Genomic DNA, 17,363 nt, shown 5'->3' with positions numbered 1-17,363 from the left:
TACGGTACTATCTGACGAGACTGTCTTGGTTTGGTTCGGTAACTCATCCGCCGCATGTACTTGTACTTCTTTTTGTCTAGTCCGGGCGAGGGCAACACTGCCCTCCAATTCAGGGTCATGTACACCAGACAGTACGGTGTTATCTGACGAGACTGTCTTGGTTTGGTTCGATAACTCATTCACGGCCTCGGGTTGTCTGGCGAACTCGTGGGCTATCTGTGCATAGGCATGTCTCTCTCTCATCTGATGATCTCTCTCTACTGACATGTCCGGCTTTCCTTGCGGAGTGGCTGGCTGGTCCCTTCCCGTCCGGTGACTAAGGTCCACTGTCTCTGTTTTCCTTTTGTAGGTCCTTTGAGTCAGCCTCGCGGACCCCTTCCGGGGTGACGGTGTCTGATCTATGTCCGGACATACTTGTGATTCACATGACAGGTTGTCTTGTAGCGTGACTGAGTATTCAGAGACCTTAGTGTGTGACATGTTGCTCTTGACGGGAAGGAGGTCCTTTGGTTCCATGGTGCGTTCGGGTGGTTGACGCCATGGCTGTTGTCGGGACCATGACTCGGTCAACTTACGGGATCGAACAGACGTGCTCTCTAAGTCAGAGAAGTCTTTTGTCGACTTCCAGGATCGGGCAGACGCGCTCTCCGAATCAGAGGAGATCCTGGCCATACCCCTTTTAAAGGATCGGACAGACGCGCTCTCTGAACCAGAGGAGTTCCTGGCCATAGACGTGCTTTCTGGGTCAGAGAAGTCTTTTGTCGACTTCCAGGATCGGATAGATGTGCACTTCGCATCAGAGAGATCCTCCTTCCCATTCCTTCTCAAACGTTTCTTTGAAACGGTCTTGGGTAATGGATTTTTGAATTCCGTAGTCCGTGACAAATTGTTCTTTCCCTTTGAATTGTCTTTGAGATGCTTCTCCGTCTGCCTTTGTTGGAACATCTTCAATGCTGTCTCATTTGGGAGGTTGTTTGAAGATCCCGTGCTTGTTCCTTGTGCTTGATCCCAAGCTTTTGCCTCTTTGTCCTTTCCCTTTGAATTGTCTTTGAGATGCTTCTCCGTGTGCCTTTGTTGGAACATCTTCAATGCTGTCTCATTTGGGAGGTTGTTTGGTGATCCCGTGCTTGTTCCTTGTGCTTGATTCCAAGCCTTTGCCTCTTTGTCCTTCTCGCCTGAAGTTAACACTTTCCTCTGCGTTTCTTCGTTGTCGCGGGAGCCCTGGATGCATGGATCTTTTCTGGTTCGTTGCTGTGGAGGATCAGTCCGTCTTGTGCGACTTATTTCTCCTTCACGCTTGTTTGATGCTCTAACACCTCTGATCTGGGGGTGATGCGTTCTCCTGCCAGATGTTTCCTTGGACTCGTCTTCACTGCTTGGTGACTGATGTTCCTGCGCCGACTTCAGGTGTTGACCAGTGCGACCCCTTCTTCTAGGGTTTATCTTCCTCTCCCACTTGTTGTGCAGTATGCCCTCTTGTCCAGGAGTGCTATCTGTCCCACTTGACGCTCTTTCCTCATCAGAGTACTGTGTGTCATACTTTGAATGACTCCTTGAGGAACTCTTGAGGGGTGAATAACTCTTTGGAATTGTCTTTTGGATGGTTGACTCTGAGTCATCTGACTCTGAGTAATCCTTGGTTGACTTTGAGTAGTCGGACGCTGAGGGGTTTGACTCTGAGTAATCCTTGTCACTTTCTTTGTCGCTGTATCTTTCCCGTTGCCTTTTTGAATGACTCCTTGAGGAACTCCTGGGGGGCGAATAACTCCTTGGAATTGTCTTTTGGATGGTTGACTCTGAGTCATCTGATTCTGAGTAGTCCTTGTCACTTTCTTTGTCACTGTATCTTTCCCGTTGTCTTTTTGCTGGTCTGCCTTCCCTCTCTCTCCTTTCAGTTTTGTTTGTTTTCTGAGTTCTATCTTCCCAGGTATCTTGATGGTTTGCTCTCAGGTGCACGTCCTTGAATCCGTCTCTTGCTTTTATCTGCATTCCAATTTCGGCCTTCTTGATGATTTCCTTTAACGACCAATGCCCTTGCCGGATCTTGCGCTTGGTGTCAGGGTTTGTGCAACCTTCAACTATCCGAAGTCGAACCGCATCCTCATTTGTAAAAGTGTTGAAGTGGCAGCCTCGTACCAGACTTTGTAACCGAGTGATGAAGTTTGGCAACGGTTCGCCTGGTTCCTGCCGTGCTGTATTGAAAACCATGCGATTATGATCCACATCTGTCTGTGCGTTGAGATGGGCACAGAGCTCCCTTTGGAGTCTTTTATAGATATCTGTATCCTCTTTGGAAAATGTCCTGATTGGGCATCGGCCCTCAGGACCCACCAGATGGAGGAGTAGTATCAGACATTTTCTCTCTCTTTGCTCACCATTGGCTTTTAAGAAATCTTCCAAAGCTTCGAGCCACCAGTGTCGTTTGAGATCCGAGATCCAATCATCAGTCTGCACCGCTGGGGGCGGTACTTCAATGTCTGGAGTGACCCGCTGTGCTACGTCTCTTCCGGCCATGAGAGAGGGAGATTCTGGTCAGGGTCTTTGGTCTGGTCGTTTGCTTAGAAATTGATAGTCTTTGTAACCATCACAGTATGCGCTGTATGCGCTGGTGAATGAACTTGGATGGTTCTACTTCCTCCGGGGTCCTCTGTAGGACTGCCCTCCTCGGGGTCTTCTGCAGTTCTGCCCAGCAGCTCTTCTCCCTTCGGCGCTCTTCGGTTTGTGCTCAGTGTCGTCTTACTGCGCATTCGCTTGCGTTTCTCAATGTTCGCGTTTCCACCCGTGCTGACATTTGTTTTTGTCAATGTATGTTTGGTAAGTCACTCTTGTGGTTGCTTGTGCTCGTTAGTTGATTCACTCTTGTGTTTGTATGTGCTTATTCTGTTTTGGTTGCCAAGACTTGTTCACGCGCCGTTATCCACGCTTATTTATTTACCTTACCAATGCCTATTACTTGGCATTTACCAGTGCTTGTTTATTTGCACATACCAAGGCTTGCTTGCTTGTCTTTGCCAATGTTTGTTTGGTCTTCGCCACTGCTCGTTTATTTGCATATACCAATGTTTGTTTATTGGCATGTACCAATGCTTGCTTGCTTTTGCTAATGTTTGTTTGGTCTTCGCCAATGCTTGTTTGGCCTTCGCCAATGCTTGTTTGGCCTTCGCCAATGCTTGTCTGGTCTTCGCCAATGCTTGTTTGGTCTTCGCCAATGCTTGTTTGGTCTTCGCCAATGCTTGTCTGGTCTTCGCCAATGCTTGTTTCTATTATGTTCGCCAATGCTTGTTGCTAAACTCAGCTCGCCTGACCTCAAAATGGCCGCCTACAGTTTGCACAGGGAGGATGTCCCAAAAGTTGCCTGACTCAAAGATGGCCGCCGTGGTTATCTGCAGGCACTACTTTCTCTCTCTTCATTCGACCCGATTCTTCACCCAGGACTCACCGGCAGTTGCTCCTAGGGTCAGCATACTCCGGATTTGGCTCCCTCTGGTCAAGGCTACAGTCAGGTGAGGTTGGGGTGGGCTCCCGCCTCACTTTGCAGGGTCCATCGGCGGCGGCGTGCCAAAACCCACGCATCCGGCGTGAGGTTTTCCGACGTCGGGCTCCAATTTTACCGCGCTCATCAGCGCTTGGCAGTGGACCTTCGCGGGGGCAGTCCACACCAGGATTCACTCGTTTCTGGCCACAGCAGTCATCAGGTGAGATTGGGGTGGGCTCCCAGCTCACTTTCTCAGTTTCCGCGCTCTTGGGCCGACAGCATGCCAAACCTCACGCATCGGGCGTGAGGTTTTCCGACGGCACCCAAGCTCCGGTTCCGGCGCGTTCAGCCGCGCTTGTCAGCAGGCCCTCGGGGACAGCGTCCTCTTCACCAGGGCACTTCTTCACTCACTGTGTGGCGCTGTACAGGGTCGGAGTGGGCTCCCGACTCCTGTTTCTTTCCGGCTGCTGGGTTACACACACTCGGCGGGACTCGCACTTTCAGTGCCACAGGGTTTCTTCGACCGAGCGTTTCAGCGCTCCCAGGTCGGGATTTCCTCGGGGTTCCCTGGCTTCTTTGGGGTCGCGGTCACTTGTTCTGGCCACAATCATCAGGCCTCAGCTTTACTCGGCAGCGGAGCTCTTCCCTCGGCGCTGCATGGGACAGGGTGCCTGTATGTGGTCTCGTGGGCTGCAGTCAGTGTCATCCCACCCTCGTCGCCAGTTGTAGCATCGTGCTACAAATAAATACAGACACTTCTTGGTGCTTTCTATGGAGCTTTATTATCTGCTTCCAACACATTCCCTGTCCCCACTCTAACTGCCCTCATCCTGTCCTGTCTCCTCCTCTTCCCCTCAGCCCACCTAGCTCCGCCCACCCCAGCCACTAGACTGTCAACTATATTACATCGCACCTATTGAAATGTGATGTATGAATGAAAATTCGTATGGAGTTCATTAACAACAAAAGGATACACTCTATCTTGCATTTGTCCAATGTTCAAATTATATCGTCGGACGTTTGCGGTGTAACGTCTGACAGTTGGAGAGAATCACAGCCTTCAGATCTCGTTGGTGATGATTCGACCAGGCTCAGGGAGCGGGGTGAGTGTGCCACAGGTTCAGAGTTTGAAGTGCTGGCATGGATGTTTGCTGTCACATGGAGAGCCTCCTGGCACTCCATCATCCGTTGTTGTATGTCCTTTATCGCTATAACTCATGAGATACCCCCATAACAGAAGTTAGTGCAAATTGATATTTGAGATACTTTTAGGGTTACTTTCCAGTGCAAAAAGTTTTGTTGTGGTAATTTAATACTTAATCAACACTTGGGGGGAGATTTACCATGTTTTCACATAGAACACTGCAGCAGCTGCAAATGTTGCCCTGTGTGAACAGGAGCGAGGAGGAGAGCGCCCACTTTACTAAAATAAGGCACTCTCCTCCCCTCTCCCTTACGCCGGTGCTGAAATCAGCTGCAGTGCGCCACGTAGACCCCTTTGCGCCAGGGTGTAAGGGTGTCCCGTGAATCTAGCAAAGGTTTTGTACTGGAAGGGAATCCTTCCAGTACTAAATATTATGCTGAGACTCACTTCAAGCCTTTTGATTCTTTGTATGTGTGCTGTACAGTGCAGCACACATGCAAAGTCGGAATAAGAAGGAGAAATAAAAGCATTTCTCCTTCCTTGCGCCTACTTTGAAAGAGTAAACCCTGTTTACTTTATTTAGTAAATTGGGTTTAGCCTGAGAAACCTTGGGTGGTTGCATGGGAACACCCTTGCTCCACCCATGGTACACCCCCTTGGCGCTAAGTAAAGCAAAGTAGTGCTATGCGCTGCTTTGCATTACTTTCCCGCTATTTCCGGTGCTCAGCATGTTTAACACTGGGGAATAAATCGAGAAAAAAAGATTTTGCACCGATTTGCATCACTTTTGTGACACAAAAACGGCGTAAATTAGTAAATCTCCCCCATTCTTTCTCTGCATCAGTGCAAAATGTTGATTAATCCGTCCCCCAGAGTCTTTTTTTTTTTTTGAAAACTTTTTATTGATTTTATAACACAAACACAAACAACTTGCAAGGAGGAAGAAAAAGAGACATCAATATACACAACGTTGCATTACATGGTGCTGGAGCGGGAAGGACAATCCAATGAGCGTTCGTTCCATCGGGAAAGAGCTACACAGTGGGGGGGGGAGGGCAGAAGAAACAAATGGCAATCAGTATACAATAGTGTGTGGAGGAACCCTCGGGTTACGGGGACATAGGCGCAACATCAGGGTCAGAAAGAGGAGGGGCACATATGTCACCACGATAAGTGTTCCACTGAGTCCATATCTTTCCCCATTTCCGGGGGGTACCACGAGAAATATACACAGTTTTTTCTCTGAACATGCACCAGTCCATGTTTTGTTTCCATTTCTGAAGTCCGGGCGGGCCCTGAGCGCCCCACAATTGCGCAATGTCTCTTTTGGCAATCATGTTACCCAAGGTCACCCACCGAAGCTGCGACACGGAGTAATCATTCGGTTCCCATACGTTCAGCAGGCATCTCCTAGCTTCCGGCATCGATCGCACCCCGGTAACCTCACTCATCACCTCGTGCACACGGGTCCAGAATCGCACTATCTCAGGGCACTCCCAGATGATATGTAAAAAGGTGCCCAGGAGACCACAGCCACGCCGACACAAACCATCCACAGAGAAGCCCATATGCACCTAACGGGGACCAGTGACATACACTCTATGCAGGATTTTAAGTTGCACAAATCTAAGGCGCGCCTGGATGGCCACCTCTTTAGGGGAGGAGATCGCCGCCTGCCAGTCCTCATCGTCCAGCTCCAGCCCATCACCAGTCCAGACCTCTCTAAGTCGAGACAGGAGGTCAGACCTGGAGTTGATTAACTTTTTATAAATAAGCGAAATCGTACTATCAGGAACATGTCCGTCCAGTACCCTGTCCTCAAGCGGGGACGACTCCGGAATCTCCACACCCGAAGGGAAGACCGAGAGCACCGCGTGGGGAATCTGCGCATAGCGAAAGAATTTGCGATCGCTCAAAGCGTACTCGGTTTTCAATTCCTCAAACGTCTTCATTCTCCCCTTAGTCCAAACATCATCAATCCTGCTGATACCAATCAAGTCCCACCTATCAAACCCCCGGGACTGCCAAAGTGAGCCAAGTCTATCAGAGGCGTACAGGGGGGTGGCACGAGTCAATTTATCAGTCCACCCAAGCGCCATGGAAGCATGTCGCCATACCTGGACGGCCGTCCTAGTGGGGCCCGTCACGTTGCGAGGGGTGAGTTTCGAGTAGAGGGCTCTATTGTAGTCGCCCCCCGGTAACAACCATTTGTCCATCGCGAAGGCCGGATTTGGCAAAGGGCCATACATGCAATGATTTATTGCCCCCAGTTGAGACGCCCAATAATAGCGACGGATATCAGGCAAAACAATTCCACCGTCGTACCACGGGAGCGACAATTTAGCAATGGCAATCCGGGGCCTACCCCCCCACACCAGTCGTCTCTGCCCTATCCCTACCACGCAGAGCAGCAAGGTGACTTGCTGCACTACACGATTCTTTTTAATAAATATGCTCCATATGGTTTAAGGGATTCCACTGCTTATGGAACTTGGCACATTTTGAAACTGAGGGGCACATTTCCACAATGCAGGGCAACAATTAACCTTGCTGCTCTGTATGATAGGGAAAGGGCAGGAATGCACAGTATCTAGCATTATATGGTTCATTCCTGTCTTTTCCCTGAGCTGGTGCACAATGTGCTGCCTAGCGCCAATGCATATGGAGCATATTTATTAAAAAGAATCGTGTAGCGCAGCAAGTCACCTTGCTGCTCTGCGTGGTAGGGATAGGGCAGGAATGCCCCGTATCTAACATTATATGCGCTGAGCGATTTTTTAAAATAAATATGCCCCATATGGTTTTTGAAACTGAAGAGCACTTTATCTTTATTTAAATAAAAGGCATTGTCATTTACAATGCCAATAGCTCAACCTCTTGTAAATGCCAGACCTATTCAAAGAAGCGGCCGCCATTGTCCAAGGCTGCTCGGAAACAGAAAGCACGCTTGGCGCACTGAATATTACAGATGCATCACATTGTAAATTGGCTGCATTGTTTGAGCTGTCACTGCGTCACAAAAGTGGCGCAACGGCAGCACAAAGGGACAGAAGAGGCTTGTAAATCTGCCAAATAGTGCTTACAGACTAAAAAAGACATACCGTGTAAGAACAAAGTAAAAGGGCCAGTCCTCATGGGAGGTTACAAATGAAGACAAGGGGGCACTAAGGAGGGACTGACAAGCCTATTAACGAATCAGAAACCAGCATTTAGGAAGGGCAATGACACAAGTAATGACAAATATGGGCAGAGTGGGCTGGGCTTCTATTCCATACTCCAATACAGCATGCCGCAGAGCAGTGCAAAACGCTGCCCAGGCTCGACCTAAAAAGTAGAAAAATAAGCATATTTCTCCTTTTTACGCCTCTATCGGATAATCACACCGTTTTGGTGCACATTCATGTTTACAAATGTTTAGTAATCGGGGTTTGCAAGGGTGCCTGCATTTTAAGGAGGATTGTTTTTGTGCTGGAAGGTATTCCTTAATGCGCAAAAACAATCCTGACAGGCATTTTCCTCTTTCTGTGTGTGCTACAAAATGCAGCACCTTAGAAAGAGGAGGTAACAAGGAGAAATAAAGATATTTCTCCTTGTTACACCTCGTCCGGGGAAGCGTAGCATTTTGGCACATTCCTAGGACTACCAGTAATGGTAAATCTGGGAATGCGCCAAAATCCATGGGTGGATGCGTGGAAACACGCTCCATCCATGGAATGCCTCCCTGGGGCACAGTAACACCACATAACAATTTGCACTGTGTTGCGTTACGGTAAATTTATCAAGCCACGCAAAATGGCCTTGCATGGCTCGATAAACCTAACCGAGTTGTGTCGCTCTTGCACCCCATTGCATGGCACAAGGGCGACACAAGATTTTCTTTGATAAATTTGCTTCTATAACTTCCGAGCTCGTAGCATTTTTCGCTCTCAGCAAAAAGAGTACAGTTGTTCCAGTGGCGTAGCTAGACCTTTTCCCGCCTATGACGGCCCCTGCATTTGCCTCCCCGCGGCGGCCGCATGTAGTAGCAGCTCTGCCAAGTATCACGCAATGCATGTGCCACTAACGCATTTCAGTGCGGTGGTCCACATCACCGCATGGAAACGCATTGTCACGCATAATAGGCATAGATAGCGCCTCGGCTGTTAAGCCGGTAGGGCTGCTATAATGATTAAACTGAAGTGGCTGCTAGCGCTACTCACAGTACTGGGCTCGGGGGATGGCGGAGGTTGAAGCTGCGCCTACAGGGCTACAATTTATCAATAGATTCCCACCTCCCCCCACATTACATTCTGATTTACGTCATACACGCCACGCGACATTACGTCCTGCTGCCACGTCATCATCGGCGCGACCGAAGGTTGTAACGACGTTTGGATCCCACCCACCCTGGCCATGCAACTCGATCCAAGCCCACTGGGCTGTGGCGCCTGAATCATTAGTAAGTGAGCAGCAGTATTTGTCTTCGTACAGTAACACCGTGCTGTAAAGTTTGCCTGGCAATTTGGCGGTAGTAGAAAGCAAGAGCCGCAGGGGGTGCTTGTGTTGCTTCTCCTTTCCTCTGCAGCAGCCCCTCTGTGCTGCTGTTCCCAGGCCTTCTCCTTTCCAGTGGTAACGCCCTGTGCTCTTCAGATGGAGTTGCTTGAAAAGAAAGTTAGTGAGCTCTCTGGAGCCAAGACTAACCCTGGGCGAAGCACTACGCTACGCTTACGTAGTTTGTGAAGTTTGCGCAACTTCGCACTACGCGAGCTGCACGTAGCACAGTGCGAACATGCGTAGCGCAGCGTAGCGTAGTGCAGCGGTCATTTTTTGCTTGTTCGCGGTCCTCAACATCATGTTCGTGATCGCGAGCAAGCAAAATGACATCCCGGCGAGACTCTCAACGCAGGGAGTTCAGGTTTCTCATTGCATGCTTGCGACCGCTCGCGATGAGAAACTACCAGTTCGCGTTGAGAAAGCTGCCGCTCGAGTAAAAATCTACTCGAGCGGCAGAAAACTAACAGCTCGCACTGTGCAAGATGCCGTTTTCAATGATTGCACAGTGCCGGATGCTTGTTCGCACTGTGCAATCATTGAAAATGCATCTTGCACAGTGCGAACATGCTACTACGCAGCTCGCGTAGTGCTACGTGAAGTTCGCGTAATGCGAAGTGCACTTCGCGTAGCGCTACTTCGCGAACTACGCCCACCCTTAGCCAAGACCCGTTTTTATTTTACTGCTGGTAGGGGCTGGGTGCGTGAGCAGAGGCCGTGAAACTCGTTAATAATAACGGGCGGCCGCACCACAGACCCCGGGGGCAATGCTCAGCTATTGATTTAATCACACTGCTTAATGGTCCCGGTCGGAAAAGTGTGCAGCTACTACAGGGGCAGGGGTTCGAATAAATAATTCCTTTCAGCAAATGTTTTTGATGTATGAGTGGGAACCTTGTGTCGACTTTGATAGTGTAACGGAAATCCACCTGGATTGTCAGTAGCTATGGGCATAAGATAGAACAGCTAAAATATTCCATCTGCTTTAATTCTGAATTCCGAGATATGTATTGTTAATGCGTAGGCCAGGCAGTTATTTCCCAGGCCCAAGCTGCGCTACTGGCTCAACTGAGAGAGGGACTCATATTAGCTTTTGTGTCTGATGCAAAAATATTGATTTTACAGTCACGCTTATGACTTCAAAATTTTAATTTCAAAATTGATTTGAAAAGTACAGTTGTTCTTTGCAAATTCTCACATCCTACAGTCAGTTAAAGGTAAAGGTCGTTGCTTATAACGTTGAGGTCGGAAAAACTTTCCAATACCTTTAAAGTAAACCACAGGCTACATGGGTGTGTGGGTGGGAGACGCTCGTCAAGTCTGTTATTTCTGATATTTATGTTTCCTTTGCCTTCATTGCTTGATTTTGCTTGCGAGAAACTGTCACTCATAGTTGTTGAAATGTCACTCATAAATTACACTGAAATTATGAAATTGTCACACATAGCAATCTGAAACCTTGGCAGCTATGTAGTAGCGGGGTTGCTGGTGATTCAGGCGTTTTCGGGCCCGTGACGACCACAGGTAAAATTTGTTTGGAGCCTGCTGCCGCCCCAAAAACTTGTGCTGTCTGGGGTGGACTGCCCCCCTTGCTAGGGGCACTGAGTTGTTCAGTGCCATAAAAATCAGCTTTGCTGACATAATCATCTCATGTGCGACATAAAGTAATTCGCCTAGCGCAATAAATGCATGCTATTTATGGTTATTTTAATTGTAAGTAATAAAACCCCTTTTGTGTGTTCAAATTTGGGGGGAAAAACATTGAATATAAATAATAATATGTAAAATGTATGCAGTGTGACATGTCTAATGTGGTTGAACCATAATAGCTAACAAAACGATAATTTTAACGAAAACGCCTGTGTCAGTAACACGCAATCTACTGGTGGTTTCGTGGCCCCCATTTTTCAATTGTATTTTTAACTAGTTCTACTGTTCTTTCACTGCAGATGGAAAGAGTAGTTCACTTTCCCACTCCCAAGCTCTGCACTATTTTGGAGCATAGCAAAGCACATTCTAATAAAATGATGACTATTGTTTCTTCATAGGATGAGAAGCAGCGCATCGAAGCGCTTGGAGGCTGTGTGGTGTGGTTTGGCGCCTGGAGAGTTAACGGAAGTCTTTCAGTCTCAAGAGCCATCGGTAGGTAAAATATTACATTATCACTCTACTTAAGTGCATAATGACGCCCATCAGTCATTAATCATTAGTTGATGACGAAAACCAAGAAGGATAACTCCGAAAGCCATAGTAACACTTGAGGGCACATTTATTATTGATTCACACAATGCATGTATGACGATGTGGCGTATTTCTGCTCTCTCCTTGCGCTGGAGCACTTTGTCCTGCCTTGTGCCAAAGCAGGCACACTTGCACCTATTGCCTGCGTTACTGATTGCTTATGTACAGGAAGAAAGCCCTTACTGCACAAAAACAGTAAAAGAGCCATATTCCTCTTTCAATGTGTGCTGCAGAATGCCTGTCCTCAAAATGTCTGTTTATGTCATTACATACTTTCGGTGAAAGAGTTTACCTACCAGTCCCGTTATAATAATAGATTGAAAAAAGTCTGGTAAAGTTAGGATTACTATAAATAAGTAGATCTTGTTTTTATATAGCCGCAGTGTTTGCTATTTTGAGCAATGAAAATAACAGATATTCGTATTACCAAGTAAACGGGTACTTTAATGATCGGCCTCTGGGGGATGAGAGATTAAATGTGATCTGCAGGTCAACCAATATAATGGCAATTAGTGCTTAACTCACTGATATGGAGTAAGGGTTCAGGTTTCGAATGAATGAAGCAAGGTATACATGGCAGCGAGTGTTTAATAAACTTTATTGTTCTCCACTCTGGATGGCAGTATACTGAATCTGGAGCAATATTATAGGGTTCTCTGCTGTGCGCGTATGCCTCCTTGTGGGTCATTAATACATCAAAGGGCATATTTACTAATATTTCATGCAACGCAGGGCAACATGCAAAATTGCTGTGTTGCGTGAAAGGTAGAGAGCAGGATTGCTATATATTTACAAAGATATGGAGTATTTTTGCTCTCTCCTTGCGCTAGCACACTGTATGCTACCTAAACTGAAATCCGATTCACCAGTGCCAGATCCGCCAGCTCTGGCCATTACGCCACATCCTCTCCCACAGAGAGAAAGTTCTTACACCGTCATATCTGGGCTGGCCGCTGGTCTTTTGTACCAATGCGGTTGAGTTTTCAGCTGTGGATAGGATGTTTACTTCTACCATTGCATCTGTTTTTTACAGGAAGTTTACCTGTCCACTATAAAATACTATGGTTTGACATACTTCAACACGTTTCCCGCTTTTTATGTATGATGCAAAAATATAAATTTGGAAATGTTTTGAGAAAAATGTTTCCCCATACTTTTGCCTCAAGTAACACATACATTTTTGGTGCAAATCCTAGATTATTTTTAGTAATTAGGGCAATGCATCAATAACCATAGGTGGTGCATGGTAATCCCAGTGTACCACCCATGGGACGCCCCCTTGATGCAAAGCAGGCCCTGTCCACTGGTGCAAGAAAGGAAAATGTCCCCTGCTGCTGGGTAATAAAATATAGCAATCATCAGGCTTCAATGAGCTCCTCAGGGTTCTAGGCATTAGTGTCACTGCAAACGCTGCACCAATAGTAGCTGCTCCCTCTGAGCATATTTGAATTACTTTTAGGGCTACTTCCAGCACCAAGAAAGTCTGGCTCTGGAACATAAATCCTTTCTCAAGACTCGGTGCTATTTTTCATCAGGTTGCGTGACTTAACTCTGGTGCAAAGTCTTGATAAATCTGTCCCCACCTATACCAAAGTCATTAGGTACTTGAGGGGGAGATTTACTGCCTTTTCACACAGCGCAGTGCAACAGCCGCAAATTCTGTGCTGCGTGAAAAGCAGAGAGGAGGAGAGCGCCAAATTTAGAAAAATAGGGCTCTCTCCTCCCCTCGCCCTAGCGGCAGCACTGAAATCAACAGCCGTGTGCCACGAAGACACCTTTGTGGCAGGGTGCAAGGATGTCTCCGTGAGTCTAGCATCGGTTTTGTACTGGAATGGCACCCTTCCATTACAAAATGCTGCGCTGAGACTCACTTTAAACCTTTTGCCTCTTTGTATGTGTGATGTACAGTGCAGCACACATGCAAAGTCGGAAAAGGAAGAAGAATTGAAAGCATTTCTCCGTCCTTGCACCTGCTTTGAAAGGGCATCATTTTCTGACGCAAAACCCTGTCTACTTTGTTTAGTAAATTGGGTTTAGCGTCAGAACCCTTGGGTGGTGGCATGGAGACACACATGCTCCACCCAAGGTATGCCCCCTTGGCGCTAAGTAAAGCAAAGCAGCTCAATGTGCTGCTTTGGGTTACTTTCACACATTACCAGTACTAAACAAGTTTAGCGCTGGAAAGTAAATCATGAAAAAAGATTTTGCGCCGTTTTGCTTCACATTTGTGACGCAAACACGGCATAAAATCTTAGTAACTCTCTCCGGATATTTCTTATTTCATGTAATGACATTAAGAGAATACCAAACAACAATCTGTTTCATTTGGATAAGACTCCAGTCTGGTTTCGACATATTGAGGATTACTGCTCATAGGAGTCAGAATCATGCATGGTCAATTGTCTTATTTTCACATAGGGATCCTGGCCACATAATATTCACCTGGTATAAGGATAATATATCTTAGCTTTCAATGGACCTTTGTTCTTATACGGTTTAGCTCATATATTATTTTTGCATTAGATGACAATGTTGATTCTTACATTGTTTGTTTTAAATGTTTAGGTGATGCAGAGCACAAGCCGTATATCTGCGGAGAAGCGGACTCTGCCTCTACTGTCCTGGATGGGTCTGAAGACTACCTGATTCTAGCCTGCGATGGCTTTTATGACACCGTGATCCCCGATGAAGCAGTGAAGGTTGTGTCTGACCATCTGAAAGAGAACAACGGGGACAGCAGCATGGTGGCACACAAGTTAGTGGCATCGGCCCGTGACGCAGGATCTAGTGACAATATCACCGTCATTGTGGTTTTTCTCAGGGACTTGAATCCTATGGAAAATGTCAGTCAGGAGTCCAACTGGACAGAGAACTCTTTTGAAGGCGGTCAAGAGGACAATGGAGATGATAAGGAGAACCATGGGGACTGCAAAGCAACGAGGCCTCTGCATCAGTGTTCTGCTCCTGCAGATCTGGGCTATGATGATCGAGAAAATTCTTTCACGGATAGAACTAGTTTAAATCTAGGGCCAGATGTGAATCTCATCGACGGTCAAGGCTATCTAGATCTAACGCATGCTGGTGCAAGCAAGCCTCGGAGTGCCAAATGTTTGCCATCCACCCAAGGGTCTTCTTCTGGTACACCAAAGAAAGTAAATTTGGCTAACAAGATCTTAAGGGCACAAACACCAGAGAGCTCATTGGTAAATGCACAGAGAAGGGTCAGAGAAATTTTTGAAAACCAAGGTTTGTGTCAAATGTATACAATGAACCGTTCACCCTCGTTCTGTTGGGGTTTGCCAGATGAACACTTTGAAACCTTGGGGAAACGTGCCCGCGATTTACCCCTGGTGCATTTGTATTATCCAAAGAGGCGACGAGGAACTAAGATCAAACCAAAGCTACAAGCCCTTCTCTTTGCTCAAGGGCCCTCCCATATGGCAGCATCCAGGCTCTCTAGGTTTGTCCGGAGTGGTGCTCAGAACAGGGTGTTTGTAAAAAGCAGTAGGCCGCGGAGGCAAGCCAGTCCTAAAAGGTATTGTGAGAGAGCCGCATTGGTTTCCTTTCAGAAACAGAGCAGCTGTATACCGTTACCAGATTCCCAGAGGAGTTGTAAAAAGTAGAACCAATGTCTCTTGTGTTACATACTGTAGTGCTTTAGTAAACCAGGTTATATAATCGCAGACTTAACCAGAATCACCATGATTCTTCCTAAAATCAAGGTGGGCATCCTGAATAACACTGTATGTATCCTACAAAGCTAACAGCTATTTTATATGTAGATAGTCAGGGAAATTCTTTCACATTATAACATGGCCATCTCTAGAAATTCCTGGTAGTACCTACAGGTCATATAGGCTCAAGAAAAGAAAAATTGCATTTTGCAGTAAAACAAGAAATCTTGTAAAAGTGCAGAAGCCAACAGAATAAATTGATTTTCAGTGTTTTGTTAATAAATGTATCTCAGCCAAAAATAAACCCAGTATTAGCAAACAATAGTATTGGATTGTTCATATGACAAATGCTGGTGCAAGTCTGCTGGCTTGTTGGTATGTCCTACCCAACCTCTGAAATGACAGTAGTTCACAGTTAGTTGGTGATGGAGAAAGATGAGGTTCCTCTGATCAGATCACAGTCTTTGTTTATCTTAGTGGAGAGGGGAAGAGTTACCCCTTCTTAATGACAGCCTTTGCCTACCTTCTATCATTGCTTGATGGACCATACAGAACCCTAACGAAGTATAGTATAGGCATCTCTTGCGTTATGAGTTCAGGTAATTTCCCTCATAAATTGTTGAACACCTATTTGTTCACTGTCTATGTGTAAGTCTGTATCAACTAATGGCAGTGTTCTAATCAGTGAACCATACTAGTGGAAAGAAAGCTATTTAAAAAACACAAGGGCCTATTGACGAGAATGTCATGCAGCACAGCAAGTTGCCTTGCAGCGCTGCACTGCATGACAGGGAAAGGGCAGGAATAGGCGCCGTAATTCAGGCAATACGACCATTCCTGCCGGTTGCCCCTGCGCTGTCGCCCTGTTGGCAGCCTAGCACCAACTCAGGCACCCCTGCAACATGGTACAAGGGGCCTGAGCGGCAGGTTTTTGTGCAAGAAGGGACTCCTTTGTGCACAAAAAAAATCCTGAGAGGCATATTTCTCTTTCTACGTGTGCTGCAGAAAGAGGAAGAAACGCAGACAAATAAAGATATTTCTCCTCGTTACGCCTCACCTGAGAAGGTGTATGTTTTTGGTGCAGTTTCAGGTCTACTAGTTCTGGTAAATCTGGTAATGCGTAAAAAACCATGGCAGTTGCGTGGGAACACACATGGAAGGCCTATGGAACACCTTCTTAGGGCAGAGTAAGGCAACCCAGTGATTTGCGTTGACTTAAACCAGATGCATGGAGCCACTCAGGACACGCAAAGTGGCCTTGTGTGGTTTCCTAAATCACATGTAAGGTGTGCATTGTTAAGAGTGGTACAAATTGGCTCATAAATAGTACCCACAGTCCATAATAAGTATATGTATCATGCAGTAGGCACTCGGCATTAATGACAGGATGTTGCGCAAACATTTACACTGTTGCAAATATTTTGTTTAATTTAATAAAAATATTTTTCCTTGATTATTTAGACTTTCAAGAGATATGATTTTTGACTTGATAAGTATTAACACTTCCATACATTAAAACGGAATTGTGTTTCACAACATCTTAAACTTCTGCTAGTGTGGTAATAGAAATATTTGAAGTGCCTAGATGACTAGCTTTTCCAATTCAACACAGAAACTTAGGCAGCTCTTGAGATATGCAGAAGAGAGTAATGGAAAGTTGTTTTCTAGAGTGCAGAGGGAAACCTCTCAACAGGTTAGCAAGTCTTTCCCTTATGACCAGCCAATGACACTGAACTTTCACTTTAAAAAAAGTCACGTTTACATAGATATATAAGCAGCGCCGGACGGCACAGGTAAACTCGGGAGGTAAGGGGTAAAGTCGACAGGCGACAGAATAGGTACATTAAATAAATAAATAATAGCTATTCTGTCGTTTGTTGACGTCCTCCCCTGCCACGCCTCGCCCTGCCCCACCTCACTGCGCTTATCTGTGCCAGCGCCACTGGATATAAGTGTAGATACACCATTACAAGAGGGAACCAAACTAGCAGAGCATGATAGCATTTTTAGTATGCTAATCCTTATGGTTGGTGACTGTCTTGAGACAGGTATGCCTGGGCCTAAAACTAGGCAACCCAGTGGTTAGCTGTTTTTTTAGATAACTCAGACTAAAGCTGTTTCTATTGCTATTTTTAACCAAAACCAGAAGGTATATAGCTGGTAATCTTTTTAAATCACCAGAGTACTAAACTGAGGAGTTTCTGCTCAGAACAACCAACAACAACCTAGATTGACTTTTGGATAACAGTCAGTTAAAACAATGGGATGGATTCCCTAATATTTCACGCAAAGCAACGCA

At 46.4% G+C, this 17,363-nt stretch overlaps 1 protein-coding gene across 2 annotated transcripts in view; it reads left to right on the top strand.

Annotated features, from left to right (window-relative positions):
* The window catches only part of PPM1E (protein phosphatase, Mg2+/Mn2+ dependent 1E), a 708,925-nt gene extending 691,948 nt beyond the window's left edge, over positions 1–16,977 (top strand). The window contains exons 6-7 of one of the 2 annotated variants that reach the window (XM_078683583.1): positions 11,198–11,291; positions 13,956–16,977. In XM_078683583.1, the coding sequence (XP_078539709.1) occupies positions 11,198–11,291; positions 13,956–15,013 (1,152 nt within the window). In that variant the 3' untranslated portion in view covers positions 15,014–16,977. The remainder of the gene's footprint in view (positions 1–11,197; positions 11,292–13,955) is intronic. The other variant, XM_078683584.1, reaches the window with a different exon arrangement.
* Positions 16,978–17,363: the final 386 nt, after the last annotated feature.

This window comes from Lissotriton helveticus, chromosome 3_1, assembly GCF_964261635.1.
Source record: "Lissotriton helveticus chromosome 3_1, aLisHel1.1, whole genome shotgun sequence".
NCBI classification, from domain to species: Eukaryota; Metazoa; Chordata; class Amphibia; order Caudata; family Salamandridae; genus Lissotriton; species Lissotriton helveticus.
The sequence above is the reverse complement of the archived record's forward strand: the minus strand, read 5'-3'. Positions and strand labels throughout refer to the sequence as shown.